The sequence below is a fragment of the Rhamphochromis longiceps genome, linkage group LG1 (assembly GCF_057381845.1).
Source record: "Rhamphochromis longiceps isolate RC_006_pf linkage group LG1, R_longiceps_female_GT1.1, whole genome shotgun sequence".
NCBI classification, from domain to species: domain Eukaryota; kingdom Metazoa; phylum Chordata; class Actinopteri; order Cichliformes; family Cichlidae; genus Rhamphochromis; species Rhamphochromis longiceps.
In genome coordinates, this window is record NC_140557.1 from 3,690,031 (window position 1) to 3,705,960 (window position 15,930).

Below are 15,930 nucleotides of genomic sequence, written 5' to 3' on the forward strand. Positions count from 1 at the left end.
TGAGTCCAAGTGTCTGAGGTGCAAAAGAAAAACAAAACAGAGGAGAGACCTTTCTTTGTAGAATTTTTATATATCCGGGTGAGTAGCAGTGAATAAAGCAGTAACAGGAAGTGGAAACAATAAATAAGAGGACCTTTTACCCGCAGTACTACTGTTACAAAAATACGATAAAGAATATGCGAATGGAACGAAGCACTGATACCGTCATTCATCTGATATTACAGTAAGAAACGCTCATCTCATGCTTCTTGGTGAAACTTGTGCGTTACGCTTGCTGTGAATGTTAAGGACTCAAGATCTTGCTGCAGAAGCCCCACCCCTCCACAGCCAGCAGCTCCAGAGAGATATGACGAGTCAGCAGGATAGGTGGGCGGGCGGGGGGGGGGGGGGGAGCCTCCAACAGCGGCCTCTCCCCTGCAGCTTCAGCCCAGATCCTGGACACGACGGCAGATCTCAGCTGTGAACTCAGAGCACTTTGCACTTCCTCCCAGGTCCTTCGTCAGAACCTGAAACACAAACACATCAGTGAGCAGCAGCTCTTATTTCACAGGAATCTGCTCCAACCAGCAGGTGGTGCTGCTGACAGCCAGCCTGGACTAAAGTGCAGACCCATCCACAGCCACTGGGTGGTGCTCAAACTGACTTCTGTTGAATAAGCCTCCTAAGGCGTAACAATGTATCAACTGTCATCTCAGAAGAGCTCAACAGGAAGTATCCAGCAGCCTCCACTCAGATTAAAAGCAGCCCTGTCAGCAGAGTGTCATGTTTCCCGTCTGCTTCGCTCCAAGATACAGGAGTGTGACAAACCATTAGAAAAAAGATCATACAAAGTGTGATTTTAAGGAGGTCGTCCTCCAGAATGCACAACTGAAAGTAAGTGTAAGATTTTTTCCTGGCGGTCCTGGAGTAACTGCAGCTTCTCTCTGAGAGCATTTCAGGTGTCCTCAATATCATTCCAGCTGTTATTAATGACATTAGCAGAGGTTCTCAGACTCCACTAGAGTGGCTTTGGACGATTCACAACTGAAAATAATCCTATTTATTCTGGGCGTCGATGAAACCAACCAGATCGCCTGATACATGCCGTTTAAGCTTCTCTGCTTTCTCTCGAGCTTTTCAGGCCACCTTGCTCGTGATTGGCTGCCCGTCATAAATAGAAGGTAGGTGGGTGGGGCTGCTAAGACACTCCCCTTTCTTTGTCATCATCCAAAACCAAGAGTAAAAATTCAGTGTTTGGATCAGTCGGAGCTTTTGGCACAATGAGTTACAGACACGCTGCTTTCATTGTTTGAAACTTCGACTTAAAGGAACAAAAATACTGGAGCCCTCCAAGGAGAGACTTCAGCCTCACCTTCTTGTCTCTGATGGTGTCAAAACAGGCCGTCTGGATCTTGTCGGCATGGTCATGCAGACCCATGTGACGCAGCATCATGACAGCACTCAGTAACAGGGCAGTGGGGTTCGCCAGGTCCATGCCGGCGATGTCAGGGGCGGTGCCGTGGACCTGCAGCACAAACATTCATTTTAGTTTGTCAGCAAAACAACAATAAATCTGCAGGTCTCCTGATTACAGACGTTTGGTCACAGGATTACAGGACTGGTTAACACTCAGATAATTACACTGTAAAACTGCCTGTTACAAGTTCAATCCAAGCATTCAGTTTTGTGGGAAAAATATCTTTTAAAGAGTTTTACTGATGGGATTTTTCTGTGTACCAGGTCGAGGTGGAGCTCAACATTACTTCACCCCAGGGCTCGACCGGAGCAGCTCTGCATAATTCACAGTTCAGATTAAATCCTTATTCATCCCTTTACTGACATTTTCAGTAGCTCCTGTCTCTTTAAGGACACGACTGTGTGTGTCCACAGTAAGGTTACAACTCAGGCAACTGCACAGACTCTCAAACTCATTCCCAAATGACCACAGTGACATCTCTGGGGTGAGAGCCCCCTCCCTAAATTTCTACTTCTACCAGCAGTAAATGAATCCCTGGGAATGGAGCTTTTGTTCCCAGGGAGTCATTTGCCTCATTGGTTGAAAGACTAAGAACACCTGACATCATATAACAAATTACAGAAGATCAGAAAAGAATATTTAATCTTTTTAAAGCATCTGCTTTTAAAGATTGTACATGCTTTTTGTGCAGAACAACAAGCAAGTGCAGTAAAACTACAGCATGAAGAGTAAAGTACTCAGTGTATGAAGCACAATAAAAACAGATGAAGTATCATAACTCAGATGAAGCTGCACGGCACTAAAAAAGACAACGCCATACAAACCGATTCGAATATGGCGACTCCGTTGGCGCCGATGTTCCCGCTGGGAGTGATGCCGAGGCCTCCGATCAGACCAGCGCACAGATCGCTGAAACACAGTCACATGACCTCAGCACTTCCAATCACAGCCTCTGATTGGCAACACAGGTTTCAGAGCGAATAATTCACTGACCTCAGGATGTCTCCGTACAGGTTGGGCATCACCAGGACGTCAAACTGGGTTGGATCCTGGACCATCTGGAAAACACAAGCATCGGGACATGTCAGGAAAGTACGGAAGAGGATAAGGGCCACTGGAAACAAAACTAAACAAAAAGTGGGCACATCTTTCTTTCTTTCTGAGAAAAAAGTCAGAATTCTGGAAAAGCAATACTACTGAATACTGAAATTAACCCCCACGTCCATCCAGCTCTGAACACACTCATTAAACATAATTATTTCACTGTCTGGATTAATGAGGTAAACACATTAAATGCAGACTGTGAAACAGCTGCAGAACATCTGGCTGCTGAACTGTTTGGCGGACTCACATTGAGGCACACTGTGTCGAGGTACATCTCGGTAAACTTGATGTCTTTGTAGTTTTCAGCCACCTCGCGGCACTTTCTCAGAAAGAGACCGTCTGACATCCGCCTGCAAACAGAGTCGGAGTTACACAACAGCAACACAACATCTGCACTGCGGGGGAACACGACGCCTGACAGGGACAGAGTCTGAGTGTGTGAGTGACAAAACATGGGTGACATTTTATTTAAAGGAAACATAAATAATAACCCCCAAACTGTTTGAAGTAATTCGATTAAATAAGTCCTCTAATCACTCCTCTCCCTCAGACGTGCAAGCTAAGGTGGAGTGATTACTTGGATTTTGGCTTTCAACAACTATTCTTTGTTCATTTATTTCCACTCTCCTTCTTTCTGTATGTTATCTCTAATCGACCCCTTTCCTTTACAGAGGTGCACTTGTGCCCCGTCCTAAAAGCTGAAACTCAGTAACCTGTGGACTGACTATCAACAGGTGGTAACCCTCGCTGGAGGCAGGCTGCCCACTGTCCATGTGAGATGGACTTTGGGTTTGGTCCATCTCCCATGGGCCTCCGACTGGATGAATCTACCTCACCTCCATTTCTTTCCTGCTAATAAAGTGCTTTTGTTGGCAGTTACTGATGATTAGGAAGTCAAACCTTACACTGGTGAATAAATGAGTTGCCTGATCAGTTTTCTGAATTTGTTCTTCCTCGGCACACGAGGACTAAACATTCCGGTCTCACTGACTGACACACAGGGCGATGGGCTGCACTCACATGATGTTGGCTTTGTGGACGGCGGTCACGCTCGTTCTTTTGTTGTTCCTGGCGTACTCGAAGGCGTACTCAGCGATGCGTCTGCTAGCGTTCTCGGTGATCAGTTTGATGCTCTGAACAACACCGTCGACGATCTACGGCAACAAAAAGATAAGAAACGCACTGAAGTTACTCACAGCTGGACAGAACACAATCGAATCAACAATCAAACTGTGGAGGGACGCAAGAGACTGCACCTATTACCAGAAACACAGAAGGAAAAGATGGATGTGGCTGAATACACATCTGGCAAACTAGTGGAAATCAGTGGAAAACGGGGTAATTCTAATAGTGGATCGTCCTGCCTCCACACACATGCACGCAACAGGAAGCGTGTCTGCTGCGTTAGCCAATAGGTAACGGAGCAAAAAATAGAAGGTTACAGCTGGTTCGATCGATTTAAACGCTGCGTTTTAAAACAGGAAGTCGAGGAGACCCTGCAATTCAGGCAGAGGAAAATTAGTGTAACAGACCCTCCTGCAGCCTGTAACTGCAGCCTGTGCTGCTTCAACCTTTGTGCTCAGTCAAGGTTTCGGTGCCGTGCCGGTGCAGAAAAAGCTTCTCCACAGCTTTTCTGTGGAAATACATGGAACAGTTTCCAGATTAGGAAACAAGAGGTATGTGACGCACACAGGGAGGGGAGGCCTAATCTTTCAAAGATATAAAAGCATCGTTTTGGGGACATAATTAATCAGATATATACAAGGGGAGGTTTCAGACCTCTAGGACACTAGCAAACATCTTTTCCATGAGATTCGAGGTCTTTACCAAGTTAAACTTGTTCTCAAATAAGGTTTGACCTTACAGAGTTTCAGCTGCTGCAGTTATTAGTCCATCCTGAGGTCAGCTGTGGGTAAAAGTTGAGACAAGGAGGAGGGGCGACACGAATCACCAGACGGAGAACAGGTGGAGGTTCCCAGGGGATGGATGTGAGACTTTACACACACACACGTTCACTGCCAGCTGGAAGATCTGCTCGGATGCCTCGTTCTTTGAACACGGACACCAGCGTTCATGCTAACAGGTTCTCCCTGCTGCTGGGCTTCGTGCTAACACCGTCTCCAGATCTGAGCTGACAGTGTGAATGCAGACGGATCCACGTCGGGAATGTGTGGGTGAACAGGTGAGCTTCAGGAAGCTGGCAGTGGTTCTGCCGTATTCACAAAACATCCAGAAGCACCAAGAAGATTTAAAGGACCATTCCGCTTTATTTCAGCCTGCTGTGCTTTCCATTCACCTGTCTATGGTGTGTCTATGCCCAAATGTTTACAAAGGTGAAGGAGAGCAGAACAGGCTGAAACGAAGCAGAAATATTTGAAGGTTCAGAGGATTGTGCTTTAAACTTGAGTTGATAACAAATATCAAAGGATCTAATCAGCATAAGAAACTAACTGTCCAATCAGGAGTCCAGAGAATTAAAGACCTGGATCCACAGTCTGAATAAGGGAGCTGCTCAGTGCAGGATGATAGTTAGCATGCTCATCATGTCTGCAGCACAGTGAGCAGAATGTGAAACAGTCTCAGGTCCTTAGTTTGTGTCTTTGGGATGAAAGTGAATCTATCAGAGGTGGAACGAGGTGCTCTGTGAATACGACTCTGGCGCCGCTTCCTCCTTCTTACCAGGAGAGACGAACAGGAGCAGAGCGTCCTGCCTGCAGCTGCTAGCTGACCTGCAGGGAACAGGTGAGGAGGCAGGTAGACCAACCAGTTAACACAGATAACAACACCTGCTAACAGCTTCCAGCAGCATCCTGACTCACACGCTAAAGAACTGGACAACAGTCACTGTGACAGATTCCTGCACACATTTGCTCATTGGTGATTATTTTTGTTTGAATACAGAAAAAAACCCTGACAGGCTGAAGGACAAAAGGATGCCATGCAGCTCCTAAATGAACAGGTGTGGATAATCCTGGCAGGGTGCACAGCCTTAATAAGTGTAAACTTGCTAGCTGTTGATGAACAGTGGTGGATGTTCACCTTAAAAACGGCCAAAGCTTCTAATAATGAGCTCAGTGTACCTACAGTAACCCCCGTGATCCAAAAGACCTCACACAGTTTTTTCTACTCCTGGCTCTGAATGATGTCAGCAACAGAGGAAATCCCTAATATGGTTATCTGAGGCAAAGAAGCCCCACCCACCTGTTGTTCAAACACTGTTTTTGAGGGGCAACCAATCGGAAGGAAGCTGACTTACAAGGGGAGGAGCTAAAACAGCTTGTTTCATGAACCACAGCAGCAGCAAGGCCCACTGTGTAGAATAAGTGAGGCTTATTTTGAAATGTGAATCATGCAAAGCTGCTCTGGCACAGTCCACAAATAAAAACAGAACAAAATGAAGCACTTTAAACAAATGCACTACCAAACGTTTCACATACTGTGTCAGAAAATTAAGCAGAACTCCTCTCTGTCTGCAGTTTGTGCATCGCCTGTGACGGCTGCTTTCACACAGCTGTCAGGATTACTCAGGACAGCCCGCTGTAACCCTCTCAGCTTGGAGCTGTCGCACACTCGGCCTCCGTTCACTCACCATGTGTTCGATGCCGCTGTACTCGCCCTCCGTGTTCTCCCGGATGGTGACCAGGTTGACATCGGTGTACGGAGTCTTGTAGCCCTCGATGGAGACGCAGGGCCTCACGTTTGCGTACAGGTCAAAGGTCTTCCTGAGCAGCAGGTTCATGGAGGGGTGACCTGCAGCGATGGGTGTCTTCAGGGGTCCTGATGGAGAAAAAAAAATGTAAAAAACAAAAAACACTGACGAGCAGGAATCTTCCAGGAAATCTGTCTAAAGGTAACGGACACGTGCAGACCTTTCAGACCGATCTTGCTCCGGTCCATGGACTCTTTGGCGTCAGGAGGGATCATCCATCTGCCGCCAGGTCCCTTTATCGCCGTCACGTTCCTCTCCTCCCACGTGATTGGAGCCTTCAGAGGAAAATTCTATTTAGAAACTGATCCAAAACCAATCAGTGCCTCCCACCTGACCCTCTTAGAATAGCCAGCAGTGCTTTGTATTTATTTATTTCCAGCATGTTGAGCTCACATAACTTTATAAGAAAAGGTGATATCACATGAAATTTTCAGGGCTGAAAACACACTAAAGATTTATCAAAATGCTCTAACGCAGGGGTGTCAAAGTCCAGGCCTCGAGACCTGGACTTCGACACAGAGGAACAGAAAAGTGCATGGATCCCCTGAAGGTTGCTCTATATTCTGATCATTTACTCGAGAAAACTTAAATAAAAAGTGTATTTTGGGTAACCCTTGAAGGGTACAAAGAACTAAAGAAGTTACGAGAGATGAAAAATGGTGGAAAAAACAAGGCAAATTAGAACGCACCAGCTATGTACTTCGAGGTGCTTATAACGCAGAAAATACCCACAGCATTAAAGTACATTTTTTCATGGCTTTATTAAATATGTTAAAGTTACTGTTCCAAAAATCCACTGACTCTGAGAGGACTCAGGTGAGATCATTTTCCAGATTTGGCCTCTAAAGTCTGATCAAACTTGCCTTTGCTGCTTCAAAGATCTTCATGACAGCAGCGGAGATCTCTGGACCGATTCCATCACCGGGAATCATGGTGACTGTCTTCACCTGCAGAGACAGAGAGACACAACTCAGACAGCTGGAGCAGATCACAGTCCAGCCGAGATCAAGGTGTCTGCTTTCATGTAAAACATTTCCTGTTATTTATAAATGGATTTTCTGGGAGTTGTGAAGCGAAAAGCATCTCTTTGATTGCATCCCAGGAAGGCAGAGGTGGATCTACTCACCCCTCTTGAAAAGGAGGCTGAAGCCAGAGCCGGTTTTCTGACCGCCACCCCCACTGCCTGGGTCAGCTGGAAGAGACGACGTAAAGGTCAACTCAACACAAAACACACCAAAGCAGCTCAAAAACAACCTGATCATGATGGTTAGTCTGTGTTCAGCTGTTTGAAAACACTTGCTGTTGATGTGTAAAACAAAACTGCAAAGAATCACCTTGATTATTTGCTGCTGAGGCTTGAAACACTCCTAATAATTCATATTATAACATTTAAAAATGACTTGAGGAGCTTATATGTACAAACTTTAAGTTCTAGGGCTAAATTCAAGCATCAGTAACAAATTACAAGAAGGGAGAAAATTATTACCACCACTTCCGCTGTTCTGTTTTGTAGATCCTTTGTATGCTGATGTTGATTATTTTTGGATAATGTAGTATATCTCTCACATTTTTTACTGCCTATTACATTACGGTGACTTTTTTCAATGCCGAGTTTATCTCAGGAGCCTCACATTATTTGACATCTTTTCCGTCAGTTAAAACGGGACCTGGAATTTAATCATAGTACGAGTTTAAGGTAAATTGCTTTATTTAAAAAGGGAGTCTGGTGTTCGTCTCCACATTAGTTAAAGCAAACATTTCTCAGCAGCCACACCTAGTTTGAGTCTACCATGAACTAGCTACATGTTGAATTTCATGTATGCAGAAGTTATCAGAGGATATCCACTTTTCGTGAAATGTTTTCAACTAACTTCTACGATCTAATGATTCCATCTAAACTCTAAACTGAGCTTAAATTCGTGCAAATTTAAACGGAGGCTGACGTTGGTTTCTCCGTCACTCTAGTATGGATTTGGGGATCACAGAGAACTAAAGAGCAGAAAGAGCGGGACAGGTCGACGTATTGTCAAGGTAACCAGATTGAGGTTGGCGGAGGGGAATATGTAAAGTCAAAGTTGTATTAGACAGGTGAGACGAGGGTACACGTCTCCGTCAGCTCCAGAAGCTTCCGTTCACGTGAAGGACGTGGGTTCCTGGCTAAGAGCTAACCAAGGTACATCAGCCCGAAAAAACACGCGGAGAGCGCGTAAAGACAGACAAAGTCACAAACACAGGCTTCAGGACACACACACACAGCCCCGTTCATCTGTAACACACAGAGCTTTGGTGGTCTAAAACCGGGAATAAACACGGTGCTTCTTACCAGTGACCTCCACGCGTTGCCTGCCATTCTGCTCAGGAAGAGCTCTCCGAGATCGTCTGTGGAAGAGATGACTCACTCCGAGCTGCTGCCGAAAACCAGCCGGGATAAAGATCCTGTGCGAGCAAGATGACTCACTCCGAGAGAGTTTTGTGGCTGTACGAGTCATTGGCGCCACAGGCTGTTTTTGGCGCCACCTGCTGGACGCTGCACCACCATCAGAATTAGTGCTGCCTTCAGGAGCAATTAGGAAGATCCGAATCTACACAAACAAGGCAAAAGGGCGCTACTCTACAGTCATCACCGTGATTAGAACATATTAAAAGTTTGTTCACTTCTTTTTTGTTTTTTTATTTGCTGTAATTAGGCTGGTTTTTTTTAGTGGTTGCCATGTCTATTTATTATATCTTTTTTTTGTTGCTCACTTAGTTTTATTTCTTTACTTATTTATTGGACAAAATGTATGTTTGTGTGAAACAAGAGAATTTGATTTATGTCATTTGAAAAATACACCTGTGTACATCACTTACCCCCTGGTGTCTGAGTAGTTTTTTGATTCTGAGGTTTATATTTTGAGAAAGAGCCACTGCTCCTGCTCTACCCAACACTTGATGTCCACTGTCAGAGCTTTAATTTCTAGACCTGCATGCAAAAAAAACACTCAGACTCGTGTGCGTGCACTTTTGTTATTGACTTTACTTTGTTTACTGTGAGCTTAGAACCTGTGGCTCTAAGCTCAGAGCTGTGGCTTAGTGTTCAAATGATGTCTGAGATCTGATGGCACAGAACAGCCAGTCTAACATTCATCTCGAGAAAGAAAATCTGCAAACATACATTTCTGTATTTATTTTAGCATAACTTTATTATTATAAAAGGAAAAGAAACAAACAATACATGAAAAATCAGTTGAAAAAGAAAATGGGTTTTACAACTTTTACGCTGATTGAACCCAAGCTGGAAAGCAGATCGAAGAAATGTGTGGTTGAAATAAAGAAAGATGGATGTAAAGTTATAAAAAGTAATTTATTTAACATAAAAATAAACAAAACAAAAAATAAACAAACATTCTGATAAAGTCATCGTACAGACTAATCTAATGATGTAATTCCAGAATTTCTTCCTGCATTTACAGTTCATGGTTTTCCAAGCAGCAGCTGAAAGCAGCACTGTGATGCCTGCACCTCCTCCTCCTGTCCTCTGAGGCGTCACAATCCTGTTTTCCTCCGCGTTGGGACCAGCAGCAGCAGCAGCAGCATCAGGCTCGCAGACTGAGACCCGGATCAGAAGAGTGGATGTCCCGGCTGTGCGCAGACCTGCTGCCGGATGCAAAGCCAGCTCAGAGTGTGATGCAGCTGTGTGATGGGAGGATCCGCCGGCCAAGATGGGCAACAAGCAGACAACCTTCACCGAGGAACAGCTGGAGGCGTATCAGGTGAGGGGGGGCAGGATGGAGGCGGACAGCTGGATGTCCTTCAGAGAGGCGTGAAAGGTGGAGAGGTGTCTGCCTTCATGGCTCAGCAGAACGCAGACCACATCAGATCTGCCTCCTGCTGCTGATTGGCTCTGCATCCTGCTGCACTGGATGATGATGATGATGGTGGTGGTGGTAGTGGTGAAGATGCTGACTGATGGTGAAAGCAGATCCTCCCTGAGGACTGGCCGCTCTGACTCACTTTCTTCGTCTCTCTGTTTGTTCCCAGGACTGCACCTTCTTCACCCGGAAGGAAATCCTGCGGTGAGTGTGGCGCACGGCGAAAGTCTGCTGGTCTTCTTTTCTTTTTGAATCTACACCTTCATCACTCACTGAGGGAGAGGAACGACTGCAGCTCGGCTATTTTTCCTGCTGTGTATTGTAGGCGCGATGTGTTTACACAATGGTTTTGATGATTGGCTTTACTGTACTGGGATCTACTAAACTCACACTGAACGCAGCGCGCTTGGAGTATATTTTAATAGCTGATTGACTCATTTTAACGAAGCACAAAAGGAAACACTTTATATGCTTCACACACCTGTCCTGCATGGTGATACGACCCTTCAAAGTTTACTCAAAATGCACTTTTTGAAGTTTTCTCCAATAAGTAATTAGAAACAGATCAAACATCCATGGTACAGATGGTATTTCTGTTCCTCTACATCAAAGTGGATGTTACTAATGCTCAGAAAAGGTTACAGGAAGAATTGTACCAAACAAAAAACACATTTTAGCTTCAGATTGTGACACTTGAGTGGGCTTAAAGTGGATTTGGGTTGCATGCTTTAAACAGAGCTTAAATGAGTTTTTCAGCACTGGAAAGATCTCGTGTAGTCATGACGTTGTGAAGAAACAAAAATGCTGGGAAAAAAATTTGTGCAAAATTTCCACCCACACCTATGCACCTCCAGGACCTGCAGCTCCACCTGTTTTCATAGTATGAGGTGAAACTGTTCAGTAGACTGAAGTGAGATTAACTGAGCTGATTTCAAACATCAAAACTGGATTTTTTAACTTATTTTAAGATGACTTGTAACGTAGGCTGATTCACCGTTCCTGTATTTCCTGTCACATGACCCAGAGTTAGACCTTCATATTAAACCTGCACAGTTTAGAAAAATAATAAAGGAAATCCCTGTGAGCCAAACACTCAAACTTCAGATTGCTCTGAATGCTTTGATTCCATCATTTGGTGCCAGTAAAGCTAAAAAAGTCTGGATGCTGCCCTTCAGCAGGCTTCTGCGAGTTGACCAATCAGAAGAAAATGGCATGAGAGGGGGTGACCTTCAAGAAACAGTCCCTGGGTGGGATAAATAAAGGTCAAGACTGAAACTCTAGAGGTGGAAATGAGCAGATTGGAGTCGCTCAGACAAACACTTTACAGCTACAGACGGACAGCGTCGGCGTGTTTCAGATTCTCCTTCCTTGTTCCAGCAGCTTTTATCTTAAGGTTGCATCATTTTGTTAGGAAGGCTTTGATCACTGACTGACTGATGGAAACTTGTTGCTTTTCTCTCATCAGTCTGAAATTTGGGATCCTGAATGTAAAATGTTATTAAAGTGAATGTATTAGACTCCTGTGTAAACTGCTGACTTTGCTCTAATGTGCTGCAGGTTACACGCTCGATATCGTGAGCTGGCGCCACATTTAGTGCCGCTGGACTACACCAACAACCCCGACATCAAAGTCCCGATGACGCTCATCGTCACCATGCCTGAACTGAAGGTACAGTTTGTACAGGTCAAAATTCTGCTGGCTGATGCAAGACTTTAAAACAAATGTGTCTCACATCCCGGTTTTTGTTGGCCGTTATGTTCAACTGTGTGATGTTTTGTGTCTGTGCTGACAGGAAAACCCGTTTAGAGAGAGAATCGTGGAGACGTTCTCCGAGGACGGACAGGGGAACCTGAGCTTCAGCGACTTCATCGATATGTTTTCTGCCCTCTGCGAAGCTTCACCCAGAGAGCTCAAGACCATTTACGCCTTCAAGATATACGGTAACGTGCGCCTTCAGGTGGAGAAGCTCGGGTTGGGTCTGAGATGACACACCTGTGGCAGCAATGTGCCTCGGCGAGTACTCGCTTCAGAATAAGTGCTGTTTTCCCGATTTAAACAAAAATAGCATGACTATATAAAAGATTATTTTAATTAATTATTTCAACTTCGTAAGTATATAATTAAGAGAAAATTATTAATTCCTGGAAAATGATTATTATAATTTCTGAAAATATTAAAAGAAAGTAAAATGTTAATATACACAAATCTCTCCTAAATGTAAATAAAATGGCCAAAAATATGTGAATAAAAGAATTATCATTCAAAATAATCAAAAAATTTAAATAATTATTATTAGTCTAAAAATTATTCTTCTAAATATTAATTAAATGTCACTAAATTAACATTAAATGTCTAAATAGATTTAAATGGTCTCAAAATAATATATGAAAAATCTAAATAAAGTCTAAGAAAATGTATAGTTTACAAAATGATTTCATTATTTGCAGTTATTACTGTTGATTACATGGAGATTATTCGTAGAATAAGTTCAGGTTTTTGTGGCAGCCCAGTACTGAGTCGTCTCGTTGGGGATCTGGTCCAGACTTTAACAGGGACAACTTCATCTGTAAGGAGGACCTGGAGAAGACCCTGAACAAGCTGACCAAAGGGGAGCTGACGCCCGAGGAGGTCACGCTGGTGTGTGACAAAGCCATCGAGGAGGCCGACCTCGACGGAGACAACAAGCTCTCATTCGCCGACTTTGAGAACATGATCTCCAAGGCTCCTGACTTTCTGAGGTACCGTCATCTCTTCTGTTATGTGTTCATTTTTTAAAGTAAGGCAGAGACGTGGCTGCTCCTCTCCCACAAACCTCCACAGTGACAGCGCGAAGTTAGAAAAGTATGTGATTGGTTTTTTAATCCTTAATTTCTGTGTTTGGAATCGGTCCAAAGTGTTTTTTGCTGCTCAGACTGTTGTCTGACTGTTTCTTATATTTCCCCTCCAGGCTGTCATGGGGTGCTGTTGCCAGCTCATCACAATAATGTCACATAACACATCAGCTCTGTGCTCTCTGCTCTTGAAGCAGCATTTTTTGGAGGAAAATATGCTTTAGGGTCAGTTTTCTTCTGTTCTGCTGGCAGTATCACTAAAACACGATGATCTGCAGGGTTATCAACAGTTTTCATCCATCCACCACAAAGGCACACACTATTTTAGCCTTTTAATTCACAGTCAGCCGTACAGACTGTGCTGCGGCTCAGTATGATCCTCCCACTAATGCAGCGGTGTCAAACTTACTAAATGAGTCTTACTGTGCGCTGGAAGATATTTGTAGTTCTTGTTTGATCTGCTGCTCAACACACATCAGTTGTTTCACGATTGAGGCTGAACTGAGGGGCTGCATGAAGGGACAGCATCAAATCAATGAGAAGCTTCACCGTGAAGCTGCCGGCGGGATGTCTCCTGAAAGGACAGAGGATGGTCCTGATCCAGGTCCTGATCCAGGTCCTGATCCTGGCTGTGAGTGTTTCTCACTCAGGCTGCTGAGTCTTCTGCTGCTCTGCATAAAGCTGCAGAGATAAAACCCACGAGTTTTACTGCTGGCAATCCATCACAGTGTCCCACAGTGAGCACAGAGGAGGGGTGAAGGGAGAGACAAGGGGAAGAAGAGTAGAGTGAGGAGGAGGAGGGTGCATTTATCAAGTCATTGAGTTCAGTCATTAATTTGTCTATCACACTGCACCGCCGCTCAGAGATAATAGCTGGAAACTGGGCTCAAGGGTTGGTGTTACTATGGCAACAGAAGCAGTTAAACTGTAAAAAGAGAAAGCTGGAAAGCCATTATGTTTTTACTAGCAGGTACATCACCTCCCGCGTCACCCTGGTTACGGTCGGCCAGTTAATCTGACGTCACAAAGCCGAGCAGCTCGACTGTCATAAACGTCGGCGTGAACGCGCGTCTGCAAGGTGCGGCGCACAGATAGCAGCATTTACGCTCGTCCAGTCATTTATGTCTGCTTACAACAGACTCTGCAGCACCTGCTGCGGACCCCCAACCGGCCGGCCCTCCCTGAGCCCGGTTCTGCTAGAGTTTTCTTCTTGTTAAAAGGGACTTTTTCCTTCCCATTGTCACCAAGTACTTGCTCATAGGGGGTCGTCTAATTGTGGAAGTTTTCTCTGTAGCACTGTGGGGTATTTACCCGACATTGTAAAGTAGTTTGAGGCAGCTCAAAGTGAGCATGTTTTCCATGAGCATGTTTTCCAGTCGCTCTGCCCTGGAGGTGAATCCTATGAAACATTACATGCAAAGATAATTGTCAGAGTTTTAATTTAAAGAGTAAAAACAGACTCCTGACAGCAACTGAGATGCACCATTACCATCCTGCAGTTGATACAACGAGGCTAAATTTCACAGTTTCATCCAGTTACAGCCTGAGAGGTTCAAACAGTTAATGATGATTCAGTCAGTCCTAGAAGTCACCCACATCTGCTTGCTTTGTGTCTTCAGCAATTTCCACATACGAATATGAGGCAGCTGAGATCCTGCAGAGGAAAGACGTCTCTCTTCGACCCCGATTCCACCTGAACCTCGGACCCAGCTCGACTCAGTGCCTGTCCTTTCTACTGCCGGCGGGGAGTCTTCTTTCCTGAAAGATCCTGAGACCTGGACTGTCTCGATCACGCAGTCATTCCAGAGGGGATACGGTTACTGCATGAAGCCTCTCTCTGGGATGGAGTTTGAACTCAGCTTAGACAGGGCTGACTTTCTTCTCCCCTGTGGACGTTTCCGATTTTCTGAGAAACATCTGTGAGGACGGCGCTGCAGTGGATACAGAACAGGGCTTTTCTGAATTTAGTGCTTTTCAGAAAGGCCTCATCCAAAACTGGATTCTTTTTAAAAGCACATCTTTAAAGGGCAAAACAGTGAGGAGCTATGCAATCTTTCTCCATAAAGTGCATGTTGTAAATTGCTTCTAGCTGGTGAATTTGTACATCTGGTTTAGTGAAGCATTCTGGTGCATAACGACAATCATAGTAAACTGTAGCTCAGTTGATGGAAGGGCTCTCTCTGTCATCTCACCTGTACTCCTGGCTTTGATAAAACTTTTTCCTGCCTCCTACTAACTTGATATGACAGCTTTCACTCTTTCAAGACAAAATATTTTATGGCTAGAATCAAATAAAAGGTTGTTCTGTCACTCGATGCTTCACGAGGCTTCTTGTCTGAGAAAACCGATCCAGGTTCAGGCGAGGGCGCGAGCTGTTCCTCATCCTGCAGCTAAACACATCAGGTCTTAACATTGGTTTGTACCATCAAGTGTCTAGAGGAAGAACAGGAGGAGGTCCAGGAATGCTGTTGGTCTGCAGCTTTGAAGGTCTGAAGGTTTGCTCTGCTACAGGAAGACACTTCAAAGCACCTTTCACTGTAAGCCTTTCTCTTAATGCACAATTTATATGAGAAATGATTTACAATACTGCATAGTTTCACCTAGTAGGACTCTCACTGGGCTGTTGGTTACAGGGAGCACTGTCATGCTGGGGGAGGAGGTGGAGGAGCTGCAGTTTGGATGGGCCGTTCAGTCGTTACACTTTTAGAGCCTGCAGATAACACGTTATCTCAAACTTATCACTTTTGATTTAAATACTCTGCTAATCCACCGAAAGATTCAAACCCCACAAAAATCATTTTATCACAAATCTATTTATAACTTTCCTTCTAGTTCACCCAGCTCAAATGTCTTCAAAAGATTTTTCCCCTAAAATTCTGAACGAGGACTGCAGAAAAGCAGCCAAGAGGAATTACTGGCTGGAATCATTTGCATTATCTGTACCCAGTCATGTCTAACAATAGAGGAATGACTACTCC

The 15,930-nt window shown here is 44.6% G+C and overlaps 2 protein-coding genes across 2 annotated transcripts; one reads left to right on the top strand and one right to left on the bottom strand.

Annotated features, from left to right (window-relative positions):
- Nucleotides 1-365: 365 nt before the first annotated feature.
- Nucleotides 366-8,681, bottom strand: LOC146678124 (isocitrate dehydrogenase [NAD] subunit alpha, mitochondrial-like). Its single transcript, XM_085408096.1, has 11 exons — nt 8,593-8,681; nt 7,396-7,461; nt 7,133-7,216; nt 6,430-6,544; nt 6,150-6,337; nt 3,581-3,714; nt 2,808-2,910; nt 2,450-2,514; nt 2,281-2,365; nt 1,352-1,504; nt 366-506 (listed from the first exon to the last, which is right to left on the bottom strand). Exons 1-11 carry the CDS (start codon nt 8,617-8,619, stop codon nt 423-425), a joined length of 1,104 nt encoding a protein of 367 aa, XP_085264222.1. The 5' UTR covers nt 8,620-8,681; the 3' UTR covers nt 366-422.
- Nucleotides 8,682-9,728: 1,047 nt separating this feature from the next.
- On the top strand, nt 9,729-15,211 carry LOC146678125 (calcium and integrin-binding family member 2-like). The gene is made up of 6 exons (XM_085410689.1): nt 9,729-10,021; nt 10,290-10,324; nt 11,678-11,789; nt 11,914-12,061; nt 12,664-12,859; nt 14,572-15,211. The coding sequence occupies exons 1-6, from the start codon at nt 9,971-9,973 to the stop codon at nt 14,591-14,593; spliced, it is 564 nt and encodes a 187-aa protein (XP_085266815.1). The 5' UTR covers nt 9,729-9,970; the 3' UTR covers nt 14,594-15,211.
- Nucleotides 15,212-15,930: the final 719 nt, after the last annotated feature.